This window comes from Azolla caroliniana, unplaced genomic scaffold (assembly GCF_043228905.1).
Source record: "Azolla caroliniana isolate FFs.n. ecotype wild unplaced genomic scaffold, voAzoCaro1.0.p SCAF_7, whole genome shotgun sequence".
Taxonomy (NCBI): domain Eukaryota; kingdom Viridiplantae; phylum Streptophyta; class Polypodiopsida; order Salviniales; family Salviniaceae; genus Azolla; species Azolla caroliniana.
The window spans coordinates 9,557,849-9,583,203 of record NW_028230442.1 but is presented as its reverse complement, the minus strand read 5'-3'; the positions used below and the strand labels follow the sequence as shown (position 1 = coordinate 9,583,203).

Sequence of the window (25,355 nt, the reverse complement as noted above, 5' to 3'; positions counted from 1 at the left end):
CGTGTGTCCGAGAGAGCTCACAAGCTTTGGCCATGGCGATCCCCTCCTTCTTCACTCTCACACTCTGAGATCACCGTCAAAAGAGCAAAACTCGAGGCGCAGGTGACCTTCCTCTCTCCATCACCTTCCATTGTTTGATTTCAAAAATCCCCTTTTGTTTTACGCCAAAGAGCTATAGAAACGCAGGTATCCTTCCCTTTGCCATAAATAAAGTATTTATATTTGCTCTATTTCGTACCCAGATCCAATCAATCTTTCTACCTATTTATTAAAGTCCTGTTTTCAAATTTTTTTGCATGCTTCATAGGAAATATCTAGAGCATTGAACTTACTTCCGATAGCATGATTTACGTTGATGTTGAATACTGATCATGTTTAGGATTTCCTAGTTTGACAATGACAAATTCTTCGACCAACAATGATAGTAGTAGCAATGGCAGCAGCAGCTACTATAATGATAGTAGTGGCAGCAATAGCATCAGTGAAGAAAGCACTAGTAGCGATGATCATGGACTGCATCGCCACAAAAGGTTCAAAGGAATTAGTGGTTTGGCTTGTCAATGCTTCTTTAAGGGGAATGTAAAGTATTCACGAGAGCGATCAACACCAATACCAATTCCTAAACATGCATACAAATGGGGGAGGAAAAATGTCTGCAAACATCAATGCAAACAAAGTGATTATCATGATTTAAGTAAAGTGTCCGACAAGAAAGAAAGCAAAAATGACCTAGTTAAAGTTTGTTATTGGGAACAATGTAGAAACAAAAAACGGTCACATGTCCATAGAAAGTTATCAAGACGATTCCGTAAAAGTGTTGCTTCTTGTGGTTGGTGTGGTTATGATAGCTGCAAAAGCTGGCTATTAGATGATAGAGTCGATGAGATAGCAAGGGTTTATTACAAGAAGAGAAGAAAACCAAGTTCCTCCTCAAAGAAGAATCAGTGCCATTGCGGCTCTCGTCAATCGAGTGATCATGCTGATGAAGAAACTAGAAAGTATTCTAAAATGATGCACAGAAGTGGATGTCACAAGAGAGGAATTGCGAAGCATATGTGCTCCATGAATACAGCTACGGGGGACAATAATATGGGAGTCATGGGAGATTGTAGTCTCATTCAAGGTATGTTTTCCTTTCCATTTTTCATCAATACCTAGTTTGCATGATCATATATTGGCAATCATAAAGCAATTTATGTATATAAACTTAGATAAATGTATGACAGGTGTACGAACATCTATAGTCTTTATGCCTATGCACAAGGATGTGTTATTGTAGTTATCTGAATATTGAAGACTACATATGCCTTTAGCAGTGTGGTCATCAGGCATTTTTCTAAATGTGCAGTATTGAGATGTATTCTTACAGATTTTGAAAAAGAAGAAGATAAGGATCAAGCTACAATAAACCTTTCAAAGAAGTCAAAGTCAGCAATTGAAAGTAACAAACTCATTGATGTCAAGCTTGACCTACCTAGAGATTCTTTACATGGAGTCATTAGGGTTGCAAAGGAACATTATCTGAATGCTGGAGCAGCAAAAAGTGAGACACTGGATGTATCGTGCAACTTTACATCTCCATTACATCAGCAATCAATTCTTCAACACAATTTAAACCAAAAAAGTAAACTTTCTTTGAAATTATTCATATACATTGAAAGGTCATTATGCTTTTATACAGGGAAAATTATGCATCAGGTTTTTCCACTTTGATTATGCTTTCACTTGGGTCATATTAAGTAAATCTTCACGTTAACCTATACTTAAATTATGTGTTGATCAATATCTAATGTGCTTCCACCAACTTCATATGATGGCTCCAGAATGCTTCATTCTATATAGTATCTCTCAACAACATGAATGAGGTTTTCAGCCTCAGCCATTGTATATACAATCGTTTGTACTTCTCTCAGAATCAGGCAGAATGCAATTGCAGATTTCCATACAGATAATATATGGTCCTTGTTTTCACAAAAAAAAAATCTTTCAGGTGCAAACTGGCATTTAAAAAAAATAAATCCAACACTTAGGTATATAGAGATGTAAAAAAAGGATAGAGTGAGAATATTTGTTTGTATATCTGTCTGTCATGAATTACTCACTAATTATTTGCTGAGGTTGCATTACTCACCATTGAGGAAAACAAAAAGCTATAGAGTAAGGACTGGGGATTTTGCCTAGTGTTTTGGGTCCTTTGCCCTGTAAGGCGCATCTCAAGAGTTCACCTCCCAAGCCACTTCTGATTGCCATAATGGAAAATCTCCCTCCATGTCAAGTGAGGAAAATGATTTGGAATAATCTCAAAGTAAATTATTAGCACCATAGAATTTACACAGGATATGCATATGTTCTTTAGGATACTGTCCTTTAGGTAGGCATATGGAAATCAATAATCTGTTTGTTGTATCTCTAGAATTCCCGTATCAGTTTCACCCTTGTGCTGTGAAAGAATTATACTGTGTTAGTGTTCACCAGTCCTTTTACAATTTGGAAAAGAAGGATAGAGGGTTAAGACCTATCTTATACTTAGAAAGGTCCCATTCTTCAGCAGAGTGAGTTCATAATATTTGGATGTAATAATACGTAATATTGTAACATTTAGAAGTACTATTATCATTCTTTATACAATCTCTAGATCTTTTTTATGGTCATTCCTTCAAAAGTACTTGATTCTATGTCACACATGTGAGCTGCCATGAGAATTGAGCTCATGCATTCCATGAAATATGTACAGGCACTCTTTGTTTGATGATCAACTGTTCTTTTTTAGATTCATATTTTACTCAAGAATTCAATCTTGGATACGATAAGGTAATGTTTGTGCATTTTTTCGCAAAGGTTTTTGATTTCCTTTCTTTCTTATTCCAGCGTCCCAAGCCTCAGAAACATGGATGGGTTATGGGTCAGGCAGAGCTGAAGGCATCACAAAACAAAAGGGGGTGATTATTTTAGATCATAGTGAAGATGAGTGCATAAAGAAAGATGATTTCAATAGTGATGTATGTTTAAGAGGTCAGGGAGCTGAAGTGAAAAAGAAAGAGAATATGAAAATCAATCCCGAAAAAAATATTGCTGCATGGAGAAGAGATCAAGAGATTGTGGATAAAGAGCAGAAGATTACGAGAATAGCATCTCTGGAAGAAAGTGTAGCTACCTGCACCAACAATTTTACTGAGAATGACATATTGTTAAAAGATGAGGCTATCCTGCCTAAGGTTAAAGTGGAAACAATTCATGCAGGTTGCTCTCAAAGCAACAAGAGTACCCAAAGCCTTACTCAAAATTCAACAACCGTAATGGAAAACGAACCACATTTTGAAGGAGTAACATTCCATTCAACAACTATGGGCTCCCAACGCAGGAAAAAGAGGATGATTGATAAGAACACATTGCCTTTTGTGGTTCTTAATGAGAAATGTAAAGATCCTGTTATTGTGGCTGAAAAGGCGATTTTATCAAAAATGGTTGTATTGAAGCCGCATATGTGGGAGATTGGCATGTTATGTGACTTATGCCATAGAGGCCCATCATTACTGATGGGTGAATGGTATTCATGGTGTTGTGGATCACGGCTACATTATTGCACCTGCAGTTCGGCTCTCAAACTGTATGTCAATATAGTCTGTTGTTATTGTTTTTTTTTGAGTTCTGAAAGGTTGAGTTTTTGTTTTTGTAGAAAGTTGAAGTCAGGAATGTCTTCAAAAAAGAGCAATAAGATCAAGAAGAATGATGCCATATCTTTGAGTGGAGTTGTCCATAAAATGTGTGGTCTATGGTCATCTGAGGTTAGTAGCTAATGCTATACCCTCTTTGTAAACAACTCTATTTAATCAGGGATATATGTATATATACACATTCATCCATGCATGTAGTGCATCGTATATTTGTAAACTGCCACATGTCTGACATTGTTGTTTTTAATGACACTATGCATATCTTCATTTTTGTTGAATTTTTATGTTTTTCGTATAATTATGTCTGACTTTTGTTCATCAGTAGAAATTGGGACGTACATCTTATTTGTCAACTGATCATCGATCTATCAGAAAAATCAGACTACATGTCTTTTTCTTAACGTGTAGGTATATGAGGAAGGAGAAGTGCTTCAAGGTTTATGCAATGCAGTAAAACGTGGGAAGACTTTGGTGAGGAATTCTAGTAAAGATAATGCATATATTTATGTTATTTTTCAATTTTCTTTTTGATTATGTAAACAATTAGATGTGTTTCTATCTGGTCCTATGCACAGACATGTTCTGCATGTCGAGAATTTGGAGCTACCTTGGGTTGCCGTGTGAAGGCATGTCGTCGTAGCTTTCATTACCCTTGTGCTGATGAACTAGCAAGCAAACTATGCTGTCGCATGTGGGATGGAGTTCAATTTCCAATAACTTGTCGCGGGCATCGTCATGTGTCACATTCATGTGCAAATGCAAAGGAGAAAGCACCTGACTTGAAGAAATGGAGATTCAGAGGTCTTGTACCACGGAAAAACATAGGCATAATGGCTGAACCAATAAATCAAAGTAAGAGAGTATATTTCAGACATAATACGCACAGTAGTAATGATAGGGTGTCACGTAACAAATACCTCTGGGTATGTGTGTGCACACAAAAAATAGCATATAGATTGTTAGTGTTTAAAGAGGGACAAGACACACTGTGTGTTAAGAGGAGTCGTAAAATGTGGGATTAAAGGCTCTTTAGGTTTCTCTAACTAAACTAGAAAACGAGTTTATATTATTTAATATATTCTAATTCTTGTTAAAGTTGTACACTCTCGTTTTCAGAGCTGTACTACAACTTCCAAAAGAATATTGTTTGTAGGTTGAATGGGATCCTTGTACAAGATTCCACTCAGCATTAAATAGGTATTTATGAGGCCATAACTTAGTTGTTACATTAGTATTTAAGGCTCTTCTTCTAAGAGCATATTCTATGTATATATATATATATATATATATATACATGCACGTCTACCTTGTATTCTTTTTTAAGTAGTAGGCTTTTGTTTTGCAGAACTACTTCTATTTCTTTAATCCTTCCTATGTGTTAAACCCCATAATTGTTTTTAGTTTCTATATCTCTGCCTTTATATATTTCAGAAAACTGTCATTCTATCTTCTACTTCCTTACAACTGGTATCTGAGCAAGCGTTGAATCCTCTCAGGATCTCCATTGCTTAGTCTCTACTTTGAATAAGTGGGAGTTTTGTTTTTTGTGTCTGTTCTGTAATCCTTCTTTCACCATGGCAAATACATCAGCCAATGTTGGGGTAGAATTATAGAAATTTGATGGCACTGGATTCGACTTATCGAAGGTTACAATGGAAAGCACACTTTACTTACAAGGATGTGCAGAAGCATTGGAGGAAAACAAATCAGCTGGTATGGATGATGCGACTTGGAAACTGCTCAATCGTAAGGCAGTTGCTCACATTTATATGGTAGTATCAGATGAAGTTTTAGGAAATATCAAGGGGCCGACTAATGGTCATGAGGTATAGAGCAAACTGAAGACTATGTACGAGTCAACCACTGCAGTGAATCAAGTTCACCTGATGAGAAGGCTCATTGCTGCATGATTTGAAGATGCGAAGTCTGCAGCTGAACACATTTCCACATTTAATGGTTTACTCAATCAACTTCAAGATGTAGGATTGCAAATCTTTGATGACAAAATGAAGACTATCTATTTACTCATGACATCGCTTGAAACATGGGAGGCGCTTGTAATCTAACTCTCAAATAGTGCAAGCCTTACATTTGATGGAATTAAAGGAGCAATCCTCAATGAAGAAATTCGTCGAAAAGCAACTGGGGAGTCTTCTAGTTCTGCCAACATAATAAGAGGGAGAGCTGTAATAAAGAATGTGCAATGCAAAGATCCAGAAGCAAAAGCATGGTAAGGAATTGCTGGCTTTTAGTGTGGCTGTAAATGGCATAAAAAGCCTGATTGTAGATTTTATAAACAAGAGCTTGAAAGAAAAAACAAGAATAAAAAAGATACATCAGAAAAGACACACGATGCGGACAATAACAAAGGAAAAGAGAGGGAGAAGGCGAATATAGCCTCTGGAATCATCATTGAGGAGATTCTTGACACAGAGGACATTGTGTGCTGCAGACATCAAAATTACTAATACAGCTATAGTAAATGCATCGTTAGCTATACAAGATTCTGTCATGCAAACTTGGATAATTGACTCTAGTGCCTCTTTTCATTGCACTCCTAAGGAGTGCTTTCTCTCATTTTTTGTAGGCAACTTTGGGAAGGTTTACCTTGGCAATAACCATACCTGCAACATTGAAGGACTTGGTGGGTGTTGTTTGAGTGGCCATGGAGAATGGTCAAGAGCTAACACTAGACCAAGTTAGGTATGTTCCCGGGATTAAGAAGAGCTTGCTGTCTGTGGGACAGCTTGACTTACAAGGCTATTCTACAATCTTCACAAGTGGAGCCTAGAAGATTGTTCGTGGAACAAGACTAATTGCCCGAGGAATCAAGAGGGGTACACTGTATTACCTCTCAGGTTGAGCTCTTCCTAGTCAATTTATTGTTGTTGCGGATGCAGAAAATGGAGTCGAATTATGGCACAAAAGGTTAGGTCATATAAGCCAAAAGGGTTTGGACATTCTACTCTCTTCTCAAAAGCTGGTGACCGAAGGTAATAAGCTTGATTTTTGCAATGATTACCGTTATGGAAAACAAATAAAAAGTTCTTATAGCACTGGTTCTTCAAGGAAAACAACACCACTTGAACTCATACATTCTGATTTTTGTACTATGCCTACTATATCCTTAGAAAGCTCCTTACATTTTGTAACTTTCATTGATGATTACTCTAGAAAGTGTTGGGCATATTTTCTAGTGGATAAGACTGAAGTGCTCACTATTTTCAGAAACTTTCATGCCTTTATCACTACTTAAATAGGCTTGAAACTGAAATGTCTGATGACAGACAATGGAGGAGAATACATTAGCAGCCGATTTACAGATTTTTGTGCAGAAAATGGAATCAAGAGAGAGCTTACAGCGTTCAGATAACTGATACAAAGCCATCTTCAATGCCTCTTCAATCACAAGAAAAGCTTTCAAAAGCACATTATCCCATTTCAGCTTATGGATCATTGATGTATGCAATGGTATCAACACAATCTGATATTGCATATGTAGTAGGGGTAGCTTCAGCTTATGGATCATTGATGTATGCAATGGTATCAACATGATCTGATATTTGCATATGTAGTAGGGGTAGTAAGCAGATTTATGAGTCAACCTGGACAAAGCCATTGGGCCACTTCGTGGTGTTTGAGGCTGCAACAAATCGTTGCACTCTCTACTACAGAAGCTGGGTATATATCAACTATAGAGGCTTCAAAGGAGGCCATTTGGTCAACTCTCTTGTGTAGTGAGCTTGGACTCCCAAAGCAAATTCCAATCCTACATTGTGATAACCAAAGTGCCATATGTTTGGCAAAGAACCTTGTTTACCACGCAAGGACCAAACATATTGACATTCACTATCACTTCATTAGAGAGGTGATAGAGGATGGGCAAATTGAATTGGTAAAGATTGAAACCACCGAGAACCTGGCAGATTGTTTAACAAAGTGTTTATCAAAGACACTTCACCAACACTGTCTTGAGTGAGTGGGAGTTGTCTAGTAGAGTAACCAGTCAATCCTTGGGATGCTAGAAACCATCCTGAAATGGTTCTGGTAACTTTTCATTCAAGAGACTCACCTTGTCAAGTCTACAAAGCTGGTTGTTTTAAAACATTTACATTGCTCACTACCAAGGGGAATAACCTCTGACGATTTGTTTAATGAAGAAAAATATACCTGTTATATGGATATTGTAGTTTGATCAGAAATCCTGATAAATGATCATCTTCTGAACCCCTTGATCCTAAACAAGCTCTAGAAGCTTCATTTTGTGTACTCAAACCCTTATACCTAGACTTGCACCGTAAGTTGTAAGCAATGATATATATAATGGTGAAACAGTTTTGAGCTGATAAGGTAACACCAAAAAAACAAAATCGCATATAGAATAATCAAAATGAATATTTGCAGGCTTGAAAGGCAAAAGTAAAATTAAATATTGTCTGAGTGTCTTTGTGCTCAGGCTTTGGATGTCTTTTATTTTGGATTCAAAATTTCTTTGTAGTATATGCTGAGAGGTATTTCTCAATTTCGTTTATTTAGAATGACGTTTGTGCCACAGTTTCTGTTCCCGTCATAATTTCTTGTTATAGCTATAGTTTATTTAATTGTTTTATCACAATTATAACCATTGATACAGTGTGAGTATTTAAAGAATCAATCCTAGAGGATTTATATCTAGAATTGATGGTAATCATGTTTTTCTAGGTTCATCGTGCAACATAGCATCTGAGGTCATTGAGTGTCATACACATCACTCACAATCAGCACAAGGCAAGAAAGAAAGCATGAAAGCTGGTAGCATTACGATTGAAATTTCCAGTGGAAGTGAAGACTTGTGTAAGGTACCAGAAAAGAAAGTAGGTGTAATTTATTAATGAAGTGGTTGTCTCAAGGCTCAAAATCGGAGACTCTTTGTTTGATTATTTGTTACTTGTTGTATTTTTGCTAGAAGGAAATTTCAGATTCAAATATGCCTCACAGTTTAAACAATTCAAAAATCTCTATGAAAGTTGGCCAAAGAGACAGTAAACAAGATTTCTTGCATCAAGAAAGAATAGAAACAGCTAGGTATGTATTTTTTTAAGCATTTTTTATTTTCGTTGAAAGTTGTAAGTTAATGCTCCCAAATGGAAACTTTCATAGGATTGATGCTCATACAAGGGGCTCAATGAAGGTCTATAGAATGATGCCTTCGAAAGAAAGGGCCTTCCAGAAAAGGGTATCGAGTCCACTCTTTTACATGTCATGATCATGTCTAAACCTCTCTACAGTCTCTCACCTCTCCTTACGATTCATATTGCTCATGTGTCTGCCTGCCCATGCATGCTGTACCCTCGTTCTATTGCGTTTGACCAGTGAATATTTTTGGAGTTTTCTTTCCACAAGAATTCATCATTAAAATCAGAATCCGTTTTAATTGCTGAACATGGTGATTTCTAGATAGAGATTGATCCAAATTACTACATTATTGTTTCTCATTATATAGAAATGAATTTTCATAGATCATTGCATGCCCCTGTTAGGGAATACAATCCTTCATCTCTCTTGTTGTCATACCGCAGCCATTGTGTGTCACGAGGAGCTCTATATCATATGGGAACCAATGTCCTCTGTGAGGACATATCAGGTGGCCGTGAAGCAGTGCTCATTCCTTGCACAAATGACATTGACGCTGATCCTGCTCCTATTATCCAATACATCACTAATAACAGGTTTTTTTTTCTAGAATCATCTCTATTATACTCGATTTTCTGCACATGCTTATTCTTTTTTATCTTCAAATGTTTAGGTATTCTGGTAAAGCAAAGTGTATATTAGAATCTGTGCTTCTAGATGAAAATAATCTGGCAAACGCTTGTGAAGGATGTGATCTTGATTCAATAGATGACCCTCACAAAGAACCTTCTGCACATGCTGGCGTAAAGGGTTCTGAGAGAGTGATTGATAGTCGGTTTGATTGGCAAGGCCAACCAATGTTTCGGCGCCTTCCTTATGACCGTTTTGGGCGGCTTTTGGTGAATTTCTTACATATGTGTCAGCGGATGTATATCATCGAATTCTTCATTTTGATTAAAATTTATTTTGTTTTATTGACAGCTTGGAACTGTGACCAAAGATATTATAGAGTGTAATAGTAGATGCCCATGTGGTGTCAATTGTCTAAATAGGGAACTTCAGAAAGGAATACAAACTCCACTTGAAGTTTTCAAGACAAAAGATCGAGGCTGGGGTGTGCGGACAATGGAACAGATTCCCAGGTTCACTTTTCTTTTTTCTTAGGAAGCTTAAACGAATATTTTATGCCAGGTTTTCACAAGAATATCAATACGTGTGTAGAAACAATTCTCACAAATATATAGGCAGCTATTAATCTGTTTTTATGAGGTCAAAACACATGTATCCTAAATTTTTACGCACAAATAATAAGTTTTGCTAAGGAGATAAACAAAAAGATTATCTAAATGTATTACCATTACTCTATCGTAAATTTATCCTAATGTGTTTAATCCACCGGAGAGTCCATGGGGATTGATAAATAAACTCTGATCCAAGATGTGCCTGGTGACAATAACCTAACCATGTTTTTTATGATTTTATTATTCAACCGAGTCTATGTTTATAACATGTTCTCTACTTTTCTGTCTCCATCCTGTCCATTTCTCGTGCAATTGTGATGCGTATAAACATTCTTACGTTTTCCTTTTAAAAAAGACATTGGGCTGGACTGTGGAGACCATTTTTATCTCGTGTGTTATCCAGCTGAAATGTCTAGCATGGTGGTATCAATTAACATGATAACTGCAATGGTGGTGTAAAAATCATTGAAGCAACAATATTTTTATTCATGGATCTAGATGATTGCTGTTGTAATCTATTCATTTTATTTTCTTCTAATATCTTTTGTAAATATGACGACTAAAACTATTATTATTGCCATATGATGAACTTTGTGGTTACATTTGTAGAGGAAAATTTGTCATGGAGTATGTTGGTGAGATCTTAACTCATTGTGAAGCTGAAGAACGTGGATGGACGTATGATCGGTCGAGTTTGAGGTTGGTGATGTTCTTAAATTTGTTTGGCTGTAGGGTTATGTGTTCAGGATTGAGAAAGTCGTCTATTTATATGAATGATATATAATTTGATACTTTGTAAATCGTAATGGTTTTCTGCAGTTTCCTATTCAATGTTGATCATCCAGATGTGCCGATAGAGGATCTTCTTGTAATAGATGGATTCCATATGTCGAATGTAGCACGTTTCATTAACCATAGGTTTTTCTTTGAACTCATCATTATTTTATTATTATTATTATTATTATTATTATTATTATTATTATTACTACTACTACTATTACTATTACTATTACTACTACCACTACTACTCTACTCCAACAACTACTGCTATAAAGTATTGTGACATTTTGTCTTTTTGAATGTCTATTGGTGATGAAAATGTTTAATTTTTTAGGATAAAATATTCCGTGTATGTGTTTTTATAAAGCATGGATATGTTAGCAGAGGAAAGCATGGATATTACTTCACAGTACATTAAAATAAGTATATTTTTTATAGTTAGTTTTTTTCCGAGTTCAAAATGAATGCTTTAGCTCCTGCTATTATATATGTGTTTGTAGGTCAAAATAAGGCAAATTCAAATGTCCGACTACATTTGAATTTTAGCTACGAAAACATTATTGACCCCTACCTGCTGTCATAATAAGATCAGAAAACCTGAATACCCGCTTTTGGAAAACGTTTACTGCTGTATTGTGTTTTTTCGTGTAATACCGCCCAAAGTGGTCCAATACCTGTTCATCTTTTATGGAATGAATTGCATTTACCTTGCCCATCTTCTGCTTCTTCTAAGTTTTGATAGATCTTATTTCTTTTGCAGCTGTGATGGGAACTTGAGTGTGTACAGGGTTTACATCGACACAACTGACCTTCGGTTTTGTCGTATTGGACATTATGCTTCACGAGATATAGAAATTGGTGAGGAGCTTTGTTATGATTATGGTTACACAACCTATGAGACCAGAACTGAAGACTTCTCAACGGATCCAACCGCTATAAAGTGCTTGTGTGGAGCCAGAAATTGCAAAGGATGGCTTTGGACAGGAACTAAATGTGGATAAAATCTTACCATTAATAGCATGCAAAAATTGCGCCTACAATCGGTTTTACCTCATATTTTAACTAAATGATTTGGAAGCAAGAAAACGATGTGTATTTTTGTTTATATACCTACTTGCAAATTATCTGATAGTTACATGTCCATCAATGTAAGAGACAATAGATACGAAGTCCTATATGGTCTACAAAAGAATGAGAGTTTTATTGACCACTTTAATTAAGTGGTCAGGAATGCATTAAATTATTTAATAGCAAAAGTTTCTTGCTTACCTTTGAAATTTTTATCAATAAATGATTCTGCATTCCGGAACAGATGGACATACATCCGAGGTCCATTTAATTATCAATCCATTTGATTCCATCCATTCCTTCTGGCATCACATGAGATGTGGTTGGATTTGCATTTATGAGAAAATGACTAACTTGGAAGTCCCATATAAATGATGTTTTAAAATTAGATTGGTGAGTGATATGCTTGGCTTTGTACTTATGTTCATTGAGCAGGCCTACAACGTGGGACATGTTCATTGATTAGGGATGCGATTCTATTGCTTTAAAGAAGAGAAATCCATCCAATGATCCAATTTGACATTTTCATGTAATATATTGAGACTGATGAAGACTGATTTAGAGTTCACACCTTTTCTCACATATGCTTGAATATTTCCATTCAAGAGTTTCCTAGAACAGCCCAAACCCTTGCCATCAATATTGAGGCTCAATTTTAATTCTTGTGTTTGAAATTAACCAAAGATGACATCAAAATCATTGAAATGTTGGAAAACTTCTATCTTATATCGTTTTTAGATCTACAAGTCTATGCATCAACTAGAATTTGTTAACACAGAGTCATGCTTGTAGAATTGCAAAATTCTACGAGAAATTCTTGATACCTGAAGTATGGACAAAGGGGAGAGTTGGATAGGGTTTTATGGCTTTTTTGCAAGTGGGGTTTTGAAGGATTGGATGTGGCTGTTCAGGTTACAGAGAATGCATACACCTAGATGCCTTAATTGAGTTTATGAGGATTTCCACACTTACTATAGGATTGGATGTGGTTACTACAAAGATCTACAATCTGATGCAACAAGTTAAATTTGTTAAGAAAGAATTGTGGTCATACATTTTCAGAAGTTGATCCCATAGTATTTTAATTGTTGCTTTGCTGATGACGATGCAATCAAATGCCCTCCCAATCATTGCATGTAAGTCATTGTGGCAAATTTGATCCATGCCACAATTGTGGATATCCAAGCCAAGCGAGGGGTTGTGAAAGCAAAAGCAAGGGAAGGGTAAGAGTCATATAAATGCAAGGGTAGAGAGCTTTGACTCAAATAAGTTGACACACAATAGAGTAGCAAGACCAAGAATAACTCTCAAACTTGGCGCATACAAGTCTTTATTCCAAGGTATTGCACGAGCACCTCGAGCAACCAGCTCCAATCATTCAAAAAAGTGTGGAAAGCACATTTGATTACAGGTGATAGAAAGAACATTCCTGTAGGTGTTCACCATTCTTTGTACTTTTATACTATGACTCTTTGTAGTTTTTATTGGTCTACCACGACTACAACATTTATAAGGTTGTTGCTGTAATCATTTTGTCATGGATGTACAAGTTTCTACTAATGAAGAAGATGTTTTTTGGGAAAAAAAAGAGAGTGTGGAAAGCACATATGTATAACTATAAGTATATTTGGTTACCAAAGTAACCACATTCAAGCTTGAATGTAATTGTGGAAACTCTCATAAACCCAATTGAGGCATCTCAGTGTAGGGCCTAGGCATACTTCTTTTGACCTCCTCAAGCGAGCCACATCTGATCCTTGAGAAGCACATGAGGGAAGCTGATCATAGAACCCTAAGCCAAAGCCCCCTCCCCCACCCAACCCCATGTCCAACGCTTCTGTCTGTCTATCCATCTGTCCATGGGGCATGCCCCTCGCATACATAGTTTGGGTATTTGAGAAGTCGAACCTTCACGGAAAGCCCTAAGGTAACTCCCCCCCCCCCCCCCCCCCCCCACACACACACACACGCCACGCCCCATGTCCAATGCTTCTGTCTATCTGTCTGTGTGTCCGTCAATCCGTCCATGGGGGCACGCCCCTCGCATACATACATACTTCGGGTACCCGAGAATCCGGACCTTGATTGAACTCTGGCCATGTCACTGATTTTGAGTGACACCACTGATTGAGAAAGAACAGAGCCTCCCTCCACTTCCTTGGCTCATGTCATGTTAGAAACCCTAATCCTTCCCCCCCTCATGTCATCTTAGAAACCCTAATTCTTCACATGGCCAGCTTCATCCAGAATCTCCATCTGCAGTACCCACTCCACCATACCCGTTGCTCTGCGCATATCGTCTCCCCCCCTGTCGATGTCTCCAGGGCAGCCTCACGTCTGAAGAAACAAGGCATTGAGCCGACGCCCAAAATCCTTTACCGTTTGAAGAAGAAGGAGGTATGGAAAGCCCGGAGAAGAGAGAGGAAAGAGAAGGAGAAGATGGAGAGAGTCACCGATCCCGTTTGGTATGAATGGTCCGAGAATGATGGAGTGGACGAGAAAGGTAAGATGATTGCTATTCAAATAGAAGAGGATCGTCTCGATGAGTTCCTTTGCTTTCTCAGAGAACAAAAACCTGAGAAACGAGTTGTTTTGAATGGTTGTGATGATGATGTGGCTATGGGGGAATGTATGAAGAAGAGAGCATTTAAGGTTAAGAAATGTAAGGATGTAAAGGAAAAAACTGTAGCAGACAAAGTAGAGATGCAATATCGTAGTTATCGAAATGATCAAACATTTGCCAGCAATGATTTATATGATTCTATGGAGATAGAGACTAGCAACGAAAGTGATAATTTTGATCTGGAAAGTGACGTTAAGTTAAAGAAATCTAAGGACGTTAAAGAAAGGGTTGGAATCAAAACTGAGCTACAAGATGCATTTTCCAGCGATAATGGTAGGAAACACGACCTGAATCATTGGTATAATGGAGTTGCAAATGAATTTAGAGATATTGAGACCTTAATAGAATCTGATTTCGCTCCAAATCTGGCTAGTGATGGAATGATTACCAGCTCAAGTATTGTGGAACACAATCCTATATCCATAAATGAGTGTGAAAGAGTGAAATGCAAAGAAAATGTCGAATTAAATTTTTCTAGTGACCAAAGAAATACTGGTTTGGGAGATATGGAACACGATCGTTTATTTATACATGACAACAAAAGAGCTGATTGTGAAGAAAACGTTGATTACAATCTCAATCTGGATAGCCATGGAGCAATTATAAGTACCTCAAGAAAGGTAGAACACACTCCTATTCACATGCATCAGATGAAAAGAGATCATCAATCCACAAGAGAAGAGTTTAGTCATCATACAATGGTGTATTCTCCCCCTCATTTAGATGATTGCAATTCCACTGATAGTTATTCCCCACTTACATCTGACTCATCAGTTGATATCAATGTTATGTTATCTCCCTCCAGAATGATATCCTCTAAAGGATCAATCAAGATCCCTAATGAAACTTCCATGTTTCAAGGTTCAAAGGAGGTCAATATAGAAAAGTTTTTAGATGATGAAATCACGCAAGTGCCAAAGATGCCAGAAGTGTGGAAAAAAGGGGTGGGAATAGTTAAATTCAAGAAGCCACCATTTTCAAAGGAAGTAAAGGAAAGGATTATTGCCCGTAGGAGGGGTGATTGGAGTATATTTTGTGAATCTGCTGAAGAAGATAAAGAAGAATTGGATGCGGAGGATGCTTCGATGTTTCATTTCAATGCGAGGGCAGCTCTTTTGGAAGATAAAAGAATACAAAAGTTAGCAGAAAGGTATTACTGATAATTCTCCATCATTAGTATCTCAGGAAGTTAAATATATTGCTTAAAAGAATGTCTTTAAGTATGGATAAATTACCTTAAAATAAATTTACCATTTGGGTTCAGCCCATACAATCAATACACTGATGTATTCTTGGGTTACTCTAAATTTTTGTTGTGGGAAACATAATGATTCCTTACGTTAGTATGTGAGGATCTATTAACACAAACTTCGTAGAAGTTGTTCATTATATGTGTTATTTTAAGGGGGTCTAAGATGGTATTGGGCTAACTTGGAATTAAATTGAGAAACCCTAAGTGGCAGTCTACTATGTCATGGCTTTGTGATCTACCGTTTCGTGACATGGCTTTGCCTATTGAGGTTGTAATCTCCTACGTGTTTGGATTAGGAGAGTGGACAACAGTAGGCTGGCACTGATATATGTAGCCCTGCAATATTTCCATTGAAATTCGTGGCATATGTCACCAAGCTTGAAACTAATATGTAAACAACAAATAGAGCACAATCTTCATTGAAAAAAAACGAGGTTTAATCTTGCGTTTCTGGGTCTACAGTAGTATTTAATACAATGACTGGTTTCTTACAATGACACAAGTACAATAAATTTTAGTCTATGAAAAGAAAAATGGTACACATTTATTATCCTTTCATACATGGCAATTAGTTGTTGTATTTCTCACATGGTCTCCTTATATTTAGACAGAATCAGATATCTCAATTTTAATCTTTTGTCCATTTTCAGACATTTTACCAAAGTCCTGCAGATACTTTTGCAAATTTAAATAATTTTAATGGAGATATTTTCACTGGCATTTCATTCATGGAAATCTTATTTTTGACCATCATCTGTAATTACTTGGCTATATCTCTTAGGGAAACCAGGATATGAGTTGCATAAACAGTTTGGTTTTTATCTAGGTTGAATAAAATAAACTATTGGACTTCCAAAGTGCATTTTTCAAAGGTGATGCATAGCGGAAAAATGAAGCTAACTGAGGATAGGGTTCTACGGATTGTTGAAATTCTGGGTGAATGCGGGAATTGGCGTCGAGCTATGCAAGTCGTTCAGTGGGTGCACAAACGCCAACATTATCAGTTCCATAAAAGCAAGTAATATTCATATTCCACCACATTTTCTTCCTTCATATAATATGATTTATTTTTTCTTGTATATCCTTCACATGCATACATGTACAGTATTGGTTCTACTTATGTAATGGATTGTGTCCATCCATATTGATATTTGAATGCGCTTTGCAATGTCATATAAAATTCAATCGATCTTCTTAAGGCATGTGTGTGACTTAGAAATTTTATGTAAGCATCCAAAAGTTGCTTCTGTGTTTTATGAATAGTTTGATATTGTCTTCTTTACAGATTTGTACTCACTACCTTGCTTTCAGTCCTTGGAAAGGCACAAAGACCTGTGGAAGCTATTAATGTTTTTAGTGTCATGCGTGTAACTCTCTCTACCTCTATCTATTCAGATGCATACTTTTTTGTTTAGTAATACATTATGGACCTCAATGTGAGATACACACATACAGACACATAAATACACATGCAGTCACTTAACAGAAAGGATTGATTTTCAATGTTTGCTGATGACAAATACACATAGACGTATTTGTTTTATGTTATAAACATGCATTTAGATCATTACACAACACTTTTTTCTGGTTAATGTTGTTGGAAAGCGGACATATTCCAAAATTTGCCTTACATCAATAGATAGAATTTTGTTGATATATAATCTTTTGTGAAATTCAATTTTTAATTGAAAATCAAATATATGTATCCACTCTGTAGAAATGTGCTACACAATATCTTGAATAGGCCAGTCAGGTGGGCGCGTAATCTTGTAATCTAAGATATCCTTAGTGAGCCACTTGAGAAACTACAAGTAAATGAATCTGAAACGCGTGTATTATTGCCCTATTGGAGGCTTGCTTGAAGTTTCTGAATTTTGAAGGGCAGACGACATTATGATCTCCATAAAACCCATAGTTGACATGTCTCCTCACCTTTTTTAAGATTTTCAGAAGAACGAAACGGAAAGGACTGTTTTCTCGTGTAGATTTCTGCTTTGAGAGGTTTAGATAAAAGAGACACCGATTTTTGAACATTAAGAGACTAGAGATATATGATATTGTGCATTCAACGATATTCATTTTCATGCTTGCTTAATGTTTTTCAGGAAAATTATTCTTCATATCCAGATATGCCTGCTTATCGTGCCATAGCAGTTATATTGGGACAAGCTGGATATTTAAAGGAGTTGCTAAAATTGATCGAATCTCTCAAAATGGGTCCTCCAAAGCCAATAAAATTTATCCCAGTGTTGAATTGGGAATCGTATTTGCAGCCAGATATTGTTGTTTATAATGCTGTACGAATCCAATTTTGAAATACCAATAGAATCAGTAAATATTCAGAATTGTAGTTTTTTATTTCTATATCATAATTTTTATTTTGCTTATGATTGTGAAGGTTTTGAATGCTTGTATACCGAATAAAGAGTGGACCGGTGTAGCATGGACATGGGATCAGATAGAGATGCAGAGGATAAAACCAAATGGTGCTACTTTTGGCTTAACAATAGAGGTTCTGTAATTTGAAGTGTTCTCAGTGGGATAGTTGTCCAAATTTTTGAGTAAGGAGTGATAACATATATAAGAATGAATGTACCTTTACAACAGGCAATGGTTAAGGCAGGAAATTTTGACCAGGCGATCCGCTATTACAAGAGAATGGAGAGGGCTGGTTTTCCAGCAAATGCACAAACCTACAAATGTAAGCTCCTCATATGAGCTTGACAATACAGATTTGGATGGCCTTAATTAACAAGGCCTCTTAAAAACACAAGGCCAATTAAATATTTGCTAATTAAATATTCTGGATTGTATAGGCTTGGTTGAGGCATTCGGCAAAGCCAAAAAGCCTGATGAGGCTATTGCACTCGTGGAAGCAATGGAGACATCTGGAACTATTGGAACAGCAGGTGTTTACTTCACGTTGGCATGCAGCTTGTGTATTGTAGGGAGATTGAAGGAAGCACTTTTCCAGGTTTGGATTTGTGTCTGCTTTGTGTTTTTTGTGAGTTAGTGTAGTGACGGAGATTCATTTCTGCATTAGTTAGTTTATCTTGGAGACTATAAGTTTATGTAAGCTTGTATGCACTGCAACAAGAGGTCTCATGTGCATTACTACTATCAATTTAGTTATGTAGCTATTCTCCAGCTATACATGGTATCTCTAGTGGCAAGCATGTTTTAGCAATATAGTCATCTTACACTCTAATCGCCTGTTGTGTTTATTGTCTAATCATGCTTTGCTATCTAAATGTACTGCCCAGTGTAATCTAACTCACAACAAATGTTCCATGACTCATGGTTTTTTATATATCAACAGTAGCTAGAAATGTATCTGTATGAACTCAGTTTTGAGCTGGCGATAGGGCTACGAAGTTATTATAGCTTATGACTTTTTCTTGTTCCTTTGCTAGACTTCTATGATAAATATTTCAGCTTTTCATACCTCGGTAAACCTAATTTTCGCTGAAGAACAGGTAAAGAAAATGCAAAATTTCCCATCAAGGAAGCCAGATGTGATAACTTTCACTGGACTTATTCAAACTTGTGGAGAGGTGGGAAGAATTGAAGATGCAACTTTCTTGTTTGACCATATGCAACACACTTGTGCTCCGAATGTTCGTACATGTAATGAGATGATCAAAATTTATGGACGAAGCCGCATGTTTGAAGAGGCAAAAATGATTTATGAGAACGTCAAGAAAGGATTTTTAGAAGCTTGCATATTTTTTGACAAGGCCAATAGACTTCGTTGTGATTCCTTCACTTTTGAGCTGATGCTTAAAGCAGCTGCCATCTCAGAACAATGGGCTTATTTTCATTGCGTCTACAAGGATATGACTTCAGAAGGTCTTTTTCTGAGTGGAAAGACTAGCATGTGGGTGATGATTAAAGTTGCAAAGCTAAAACAGGTATGCTTATATAGCTTTTAATATTGCTGCATTCTTTTTTCGCAAATGAATCGATGTCTTATATGGCACAACAGATTGCACTCTTTGGGACTCGAAAATCCCGGTATGCACAAGGTTATGCAATAATTTGCACTATAACAATATATTCGTGCATAAGTAGTCTTGACAGTTCACTCCTGTGCTTGTGAGTGGCAGTTTTTTGTGGTAGTTTACAGCATTTACAAATCCTTAAAACTGTATATGTAGTTTACACTCAAGTTCATTGTGACATAATACACTGTCTATTCCAGTGTTCCTTACTCGCATTGTTTCCTGACCGGTATGACCTTAACATGAATTCTTGTTTGCAGATCCATCTTGTTGATGATATGATGCACCGACTCCAGAAAGCGGGCGAGGTTCCTCATCAATGTCTATATGAAGCTCAAATCCTTGCTTGTTTACAAAGTCAATGCTTCCAGAAGGTGTCAGGATATTTAGATGATATGGTAAAGAATGAGCATGAGGTGGCATCTACCATAGAGGCCGTCCGTAAACAAGTGTGTATGGAAGTATGGGACAATTTCTTAAAACAAGCTGGTAGTTGGGGTATTGTATTATCAGCGTGAAATGGGTAGTGATAAATTTCTTAAAACAAGCCGGTAGTTGGGTATTGTATTATCACCATGACATGGTAGTGATAAATAGAATGTGGTGACAAGGTGATAAGATAAATAGAAATGAGATTGTTTGTGAGAAATCAGAACGCAGTTTATTGATCTTTTGAGGATAATGCTTTATGCTTCTCCTTGTTGTACATTTAAATCATGCTCAGCTGTAATTTGAATCAAGTTAATTTCCATGGAACAATTCTGTCCATGTATCTAGATAGAATTTCCCTAATTATATTTTCATTAGCACAAAATGTCAATAGAGAAATAAATTCTGTACGATGGCGTGTTTAATGATACAACAAAGATGGATGCAAAAGTGGGTCTGGAGTAGGTGAACAAAATGTATAATCAAGTTTTAAATACTCTCTAAATACTGGGAATAAACTTTCATTTATAAAAGTATCATAGAGAAAAAAGTTCAAGAGAAAATCCAGCAATGGAGAATGTATATTCTCCAAACATGGCTTTCCAGAGACTACATTCATGGTAGGGTCCATACTATGATGATACCTTGCACTACAGAAACCCTTTTTAATGAATAGTTCTATATTTGTAGTTAAATATATAGAATGATCTATGAATATTTTCATTGATATATGTGCAATTATAGAATGATGGTGAGTTGCTCAAACTAGCAAAACCTCATCCTCTATCTGATCCAGTTGCAATGTCAAGACTTCAATTGCCAAAGAAACAATTTTGTGATAGATAGATATAAATATGATGCTTTTACTGGCAATGATAGATAAAAAAATAAATTTAAATGAATTGAATGGGAGAAAGAGGGAAAATAAATGATTGCACACCGCCATGCCAGAATCAAACAAGCTGACGATCTGACGATAGTTGTAATTCTTTCTCGAGTTACAGTAGTAGTAGCAAGTGAGAAATTTCTTTTGTTCTTTATAGCTCTACCTATTTATGCATTTAGTAGTGTATTATGCTATTGATTTGAACAAGAAAGACGACGATGCATTCTGCAGGAATTTCTTCCTTCCATGATGACAATAAATATCATCAACGGACTTGTTGCACAGGTGACGATTTGAATAAGAAGTCACCACCACATGAGCTTCTTCTTCCATGCTGTGAAACCAACTCCTCATCCAAGGAGACGAGAGATTTACGGAAACTACTACTGCCACAGCCCACATCTCCTCCACATCCTCTTCTCCTATCACAATCCTGTTGCACCATCGCCTGCGCCTCCTCAATTACACATGGATTATCATCCACGGCATATAAAATCCTTTGAATCGCAGTCACAATCTACACAAACAATGTATATGTTCTTTCCCTCTTTCTTCAAAGTAGATAAACACTTGATTTCTCACTCTCACACCACATTTATGTATACTACTCACAGGTATACGATCCAAATCCGGGTTCTGACAAAGTATCTCAATATCCCTCAGTTTTGTGAAGTAGAAATCACGCTCTTTTTCTAAGCTATCGACTGACAGCTTTAATTCAGTGACCTGGACAAATACACAACAAAATCAGAACACTCCAAAGTGATCAGCAAAATGCAATGAAATGAAATGTATGGTACTGGACATTAACAAGTGGACCCCTATTTACAACCAGAACAAGAATTCAAATCCAACAAACCCTGTGTAAAAGTATGTATTAGCAATAACAGGGAACAAACAACCTCGAATAAAACGAAACCACAGAAGTATGTAGTAATAAGATCACCTGCTCCACTAGTGCATTGACTTCTGAGGCTGGCACCATCGGTATCGATGGAGATGAAGGCCTTGAGGCAGTTGACAATGATGGCCTCGGAGCTCTTGTACCTATTCAATTTCCATATCTCAACATTCAATATCACATTATGAGTAACAAAACATTATAACATGTGTGCAGACAAAGAAGATGATTATAATTCCCTCTCCTCAGATTTTGAGTATTTCTTTCATTTTTCTCAAATATTTTAAGATGTACACATAACAGCATTTTCTCTCTGGTGAATGAGCCACAACTTCTGCTAAATTTCACCAACGGAGATACCTTACATAAACAAAGTAAGATCAAGTTAACATTTTGTATGTATTGTGACGACATTGCTCCATTTCTGCTCAACAAAGAATTCAACATCATACTTGCCCCTAATGGCTGGGATCCCTTTCAGTATTTCTTTATTAATAATTAATAAAAGATGACAACACAATAATTATAGCACCAAATCCGAGAAATACAGCCAGTTTTATATGCTCTTTTCCAAAGTATTCTTTGCTTAGCATACTAGAGAAGAGAGTTCATCTTGCCCAATTTCAAGAGTTCCAACGGGCACTTAAAAATAAAGATAATATGTGACAAAGGAGAATAAAGCACACTTCATGGTGACATCTTTCCGACACTACAGTGAAAAACAGGCATTTGTGACAAATAATCTCGGTTTTCTTGTATACTATATATACAAGAAAGCTGAGCTCCAATAAAAAAGAGAGCGAGATGTTTTACCAATTATAGAGGCATCAGCACGCCTCGCTTGAGAAGATGCCTTGTGTACAATTGGAGTAGTGGCATTATTATTAGACTGAAGAGGAGTTGGAGCTTTTTTATTTTCTTTGCCCCCTCTAGCGGATTCTCTTCTCTCACAGGCATTATAGCTACATAAACACCACACCGCTTAGCTTCAGGATCCACTCCTCAAATTTGAACCCTAATAATTTCAAACCTCAAATCTAAACCATAAAGACTATGAAATGAACCCTTAACTCTACAGCTAAATTATCCTAAACCTTAATCTAGCTTCTACACCATAAATAACCATAAACTCTAATCTTGGCTCTATACCATAACCCTAAACTATAAATAAATCTACACCATAATGACCATAAATCCTAGTCTTGGTTCTAAAACCTAAACATAAAAAAGCATATGACTTCTCACACGCCCATGGACTGAAATCAAAGCATAACCTAAGGCGGATTTATCATGTGGAGCATATCACTTACTTCTGGTTGAAGCCCCCATTGATGGAATCACAGTATCTTTTCATCCATTGCATGAACTCCAAGTTGTCAAGTGGTCTCCTTCTCAGGAGTTTACTCACTTCTATGTGCTGAAAAAATTAACATAAGAAGAAGAAAAAAGAAAGAAAGACTTTTAAGTTTTCAAGGTCTATTTTATCTCACAAAATACATAGTTTCTCAGGTTTCTTTCTTTCAGACTGAGGCTATGTACAGCCTTTGAAACTAACCTTGGGAATCTTCAGTTTGTTGAAGACATCCTGAAGTACCTTGTAGTTCTGGATCATATCATACTCGGTCATAGCATCGAAGTTTACCTGTTCCAGAAATTAAATCCGGTTTCATAAAGAGTTTCAGTATCATCCAGAAATTCAAAATCGAACTTTGCGTTTGGGTGTTCTGCATCCTCCCAGGAAATCACAATCGAATTTAAGGTTTGGAGTATTAGTACAAACTTTAGGTTCTAGGGTTCTGCCATCAATCCAGACGCTCAGAAGCAACTTGAAACGTAAAATTAGTGTTTCTACTAAGTTTTAGGGTTTCCAAATATCATATTCACGGTTGTGCCCAAAAACCGGGCTTAGAGATAAAAGAAGCACAATTGTATCTAAAACCTCTGCGCACGGAACCAAAATTCGTTGTTTTGGACATATCAGAGACAGAAGAAACCTAGAACTTAGAATTTAGGACTTCCAAACAAGTTAAGAGGCAAGAAAGAGAAATTCTTGAACTTAACGAGGATCTGGAGAGATGAGAATGCCCAGTAAGAATAATATGTAGAGCTTACTGTGAACCCACAGACGCCGCGAACAAAATTTAGGATTTCAAAAGATTTAGCGCAGAGAGAGAGAGAGAGAGAGAGTTTGTGGAGGAAACCTTGTGCATTGGAACTGCTCCTGGGTGAGTTGAGTCCATGAGTTGGCAGTAAACAGCTCCAGACGCAGCCTGACAAAACAACAAAAATGTGCATCTGTTGGTGATGAGCTAAGAAAACCCTTTAACCAATCACACAACCCTAAGATAGCCACAGAAATGTCAACATAATAACAAAATAATCAAACGTGAACAACCATCACAGCCGTTTCAAACAATATCAGAATCCCTAGCAGAACAGAATCATAATTGCCAAGCAACTAAGAAAAATGAAGAAAAGGTTTCAAAATCAGAAACCCTGGAAGCAAAAGAAGAGCAAACAAATGCTTCCTTTTTCTTACCTGTTCAATTTTGGTGAGGGAGAGATTGAGAGTGGAGTTCACCCACTGCAGGATTTCATTCCTACCTACAAAGTAAGCTCCATCCATCACTCCTATACTGCTTGCGGCCATGGCAAATGAAGATGTAGGATTTAATTTTCCGAGTTGGGGTTAGGGTAGATGTTTCGGATTGGAGTTATCAATGGTAGCGCTTTAAAGCTAGAGATTTTGAATTTAGGGTTTAGAACATCAGTTTTGGGGTGTTAAGGTTGGGAAATTCCCTTATGCCTGGGTTTTTTTGGGGTATCTAGGGTTAGGGTCTTGGATTTTTGATAGGGTTGTTTGTGAGTTTCTACGTCTAGGGTTTGTAGGGTTAGAATGTTGGGTGTATTTAGGGTTTTGGAACTCGGTTTGCAATGTTTTGGATTATTTAGGGTTTCTGGAAGAGTCTTAAGAAGAAGAAGAAGGAGAGAAAAAGGGATTGATTGGTATGTAAAATTGGTGGTGGGTTCAGTTCAAATGGATTGATTTCTTCTTCTTTCTTCTGTTCACATGAATGAATGAATGAATGAATGAAATGGTGGAGGGAGGAGGGGGATAGGTATTAGGGATCTATCTATCTACATATCTTTGTAACGGTTAAATGAATGTTTGCTTTTCTGATTTTCAGCATTTTTGCTTTTGCTTTTGCTTTTGCTTTTGGTGGGGTGTGTGGTGTGTGTATGTTAAGAGAGAGAGAGAGAGAGAGAGAGAGAGAGAGAGAGAGAGCTAATGCCGAAATTGACTATGGTTGTCCGCGTAATTGTGTTCTCGAAACAGCTACTAGCTTACCGACATACGTATGTATATGCATGTCATAGCCATAGCCAT

The 25,355-nt window shown here is 36.8% G+C and overlaps 3 protein-coding genes across 4 annotated transcripts; 2 read left to right on the top strand and 1 right to left on the bottom strand.

The window, feature by feature from the left end:
• The first annotated feature begins 18 nt into the window (after window positions 1-18).
• On the top strand, window positions 19-12,077 carry LOC147861895 (uncharacterized). The gene is made up of 15 exons (XM_087322613.1): window positions 19-102; window positions 390-1,123; window positions 1,370-1,624; window positions 2,869-3,607; window positions 3,677-3,785; window positions 4,083-4,145; window positions 4,250-4,526; window positions 8,376-8,527; window positions 8,620-8,738; window positions 9,233-9,382; window positions 9,460-9,685; window positions 9,768-9,928; window positions 10,637-10,726; window positions 10,847-10,945; window positions 11,568-12,077. The coding sequence occupies exons 2-15, from the start codon at window positions 397-399 to the stop codon at window positions 11,806-11,808; spliced, it is 3,408 nt and encodes a 1,135-aa protein (XP_087178739.1). The 5' UTR covers window positions 19-102; window positions 390-396; the 3' UTR covers window positions 11,809-12,077.
• Window positions 12,078-14,089: 2,012 nt separating this feature from the next.
• On the top strand, window positions 14,090-20,376 carry LOC147861894 (uncharacterized). 2 transcript variants are annotated; one of them, XM_087322614.1, is made up of 9 exons: window positions 14,090-15,648; window positions 16,577-16,768; window positions 17,036-17,117; window positions 17,856-18,047; window positions 18,149-18,262; window positions 18,358-18,451; window positions 18,567-18,724; window positions 19,227-19,661; window positions 20,012-20,376. In XM_087322614.1, exons 1-9 carry the CDS (start codon window positions 14,105-14,107, stop codon window positions 20,267-20,269), a joined length of 3,069 nt encoding a protein of 1,022 aa, XP_087178740.1. In that variant the 5' UTR covers window positions 14,090-14,104; the 3' UTR covers window positions 20,270-20,376. The 2 variants fall into 2 exon arrangements, with proteins under 2 accessions (XP_087178740.1, XP_087178741.1); XM_087322615.1 differs by lacking the exon at window positions 20,012-20,376 and having other exon boundaries at window positions 19,222-19,360.
• A 786-nt stretch (window positions 20,377-21,162) lies between these two features.
• On the bottom strand, window positions 21,163-24,829 carry LOC147861893 (microtubule-associated protein RP/EB family member 1A-like). The gene is made up of 8 exons (XM_087322618.1): window positions 24,507-24,829; window positions 24,169-24,237; window positions 23,523-23,609; window positions 23,278-23,384; window positions 22,781-22,929; window positions 22,013-22,113; window positions 21,679-21,792; window positions 21,163-21,583 (listed from the first exon to the last, which is right to left on the bottom strand). Exons 1-8 carry the CDS (start codon window positions 24,615-24,617, stop codon window positions 21,332-21,334), a joined length of 990 nt encoding a protein of 329 aa, XP_087178744.1. The 5' UTR covers window positions 24,618-24,829; the 3' UTR covers window positions 21,163-21,331.
• Between the last annotated feature and the right edge of the window lie 526 nt (window positions 24,830-25,355).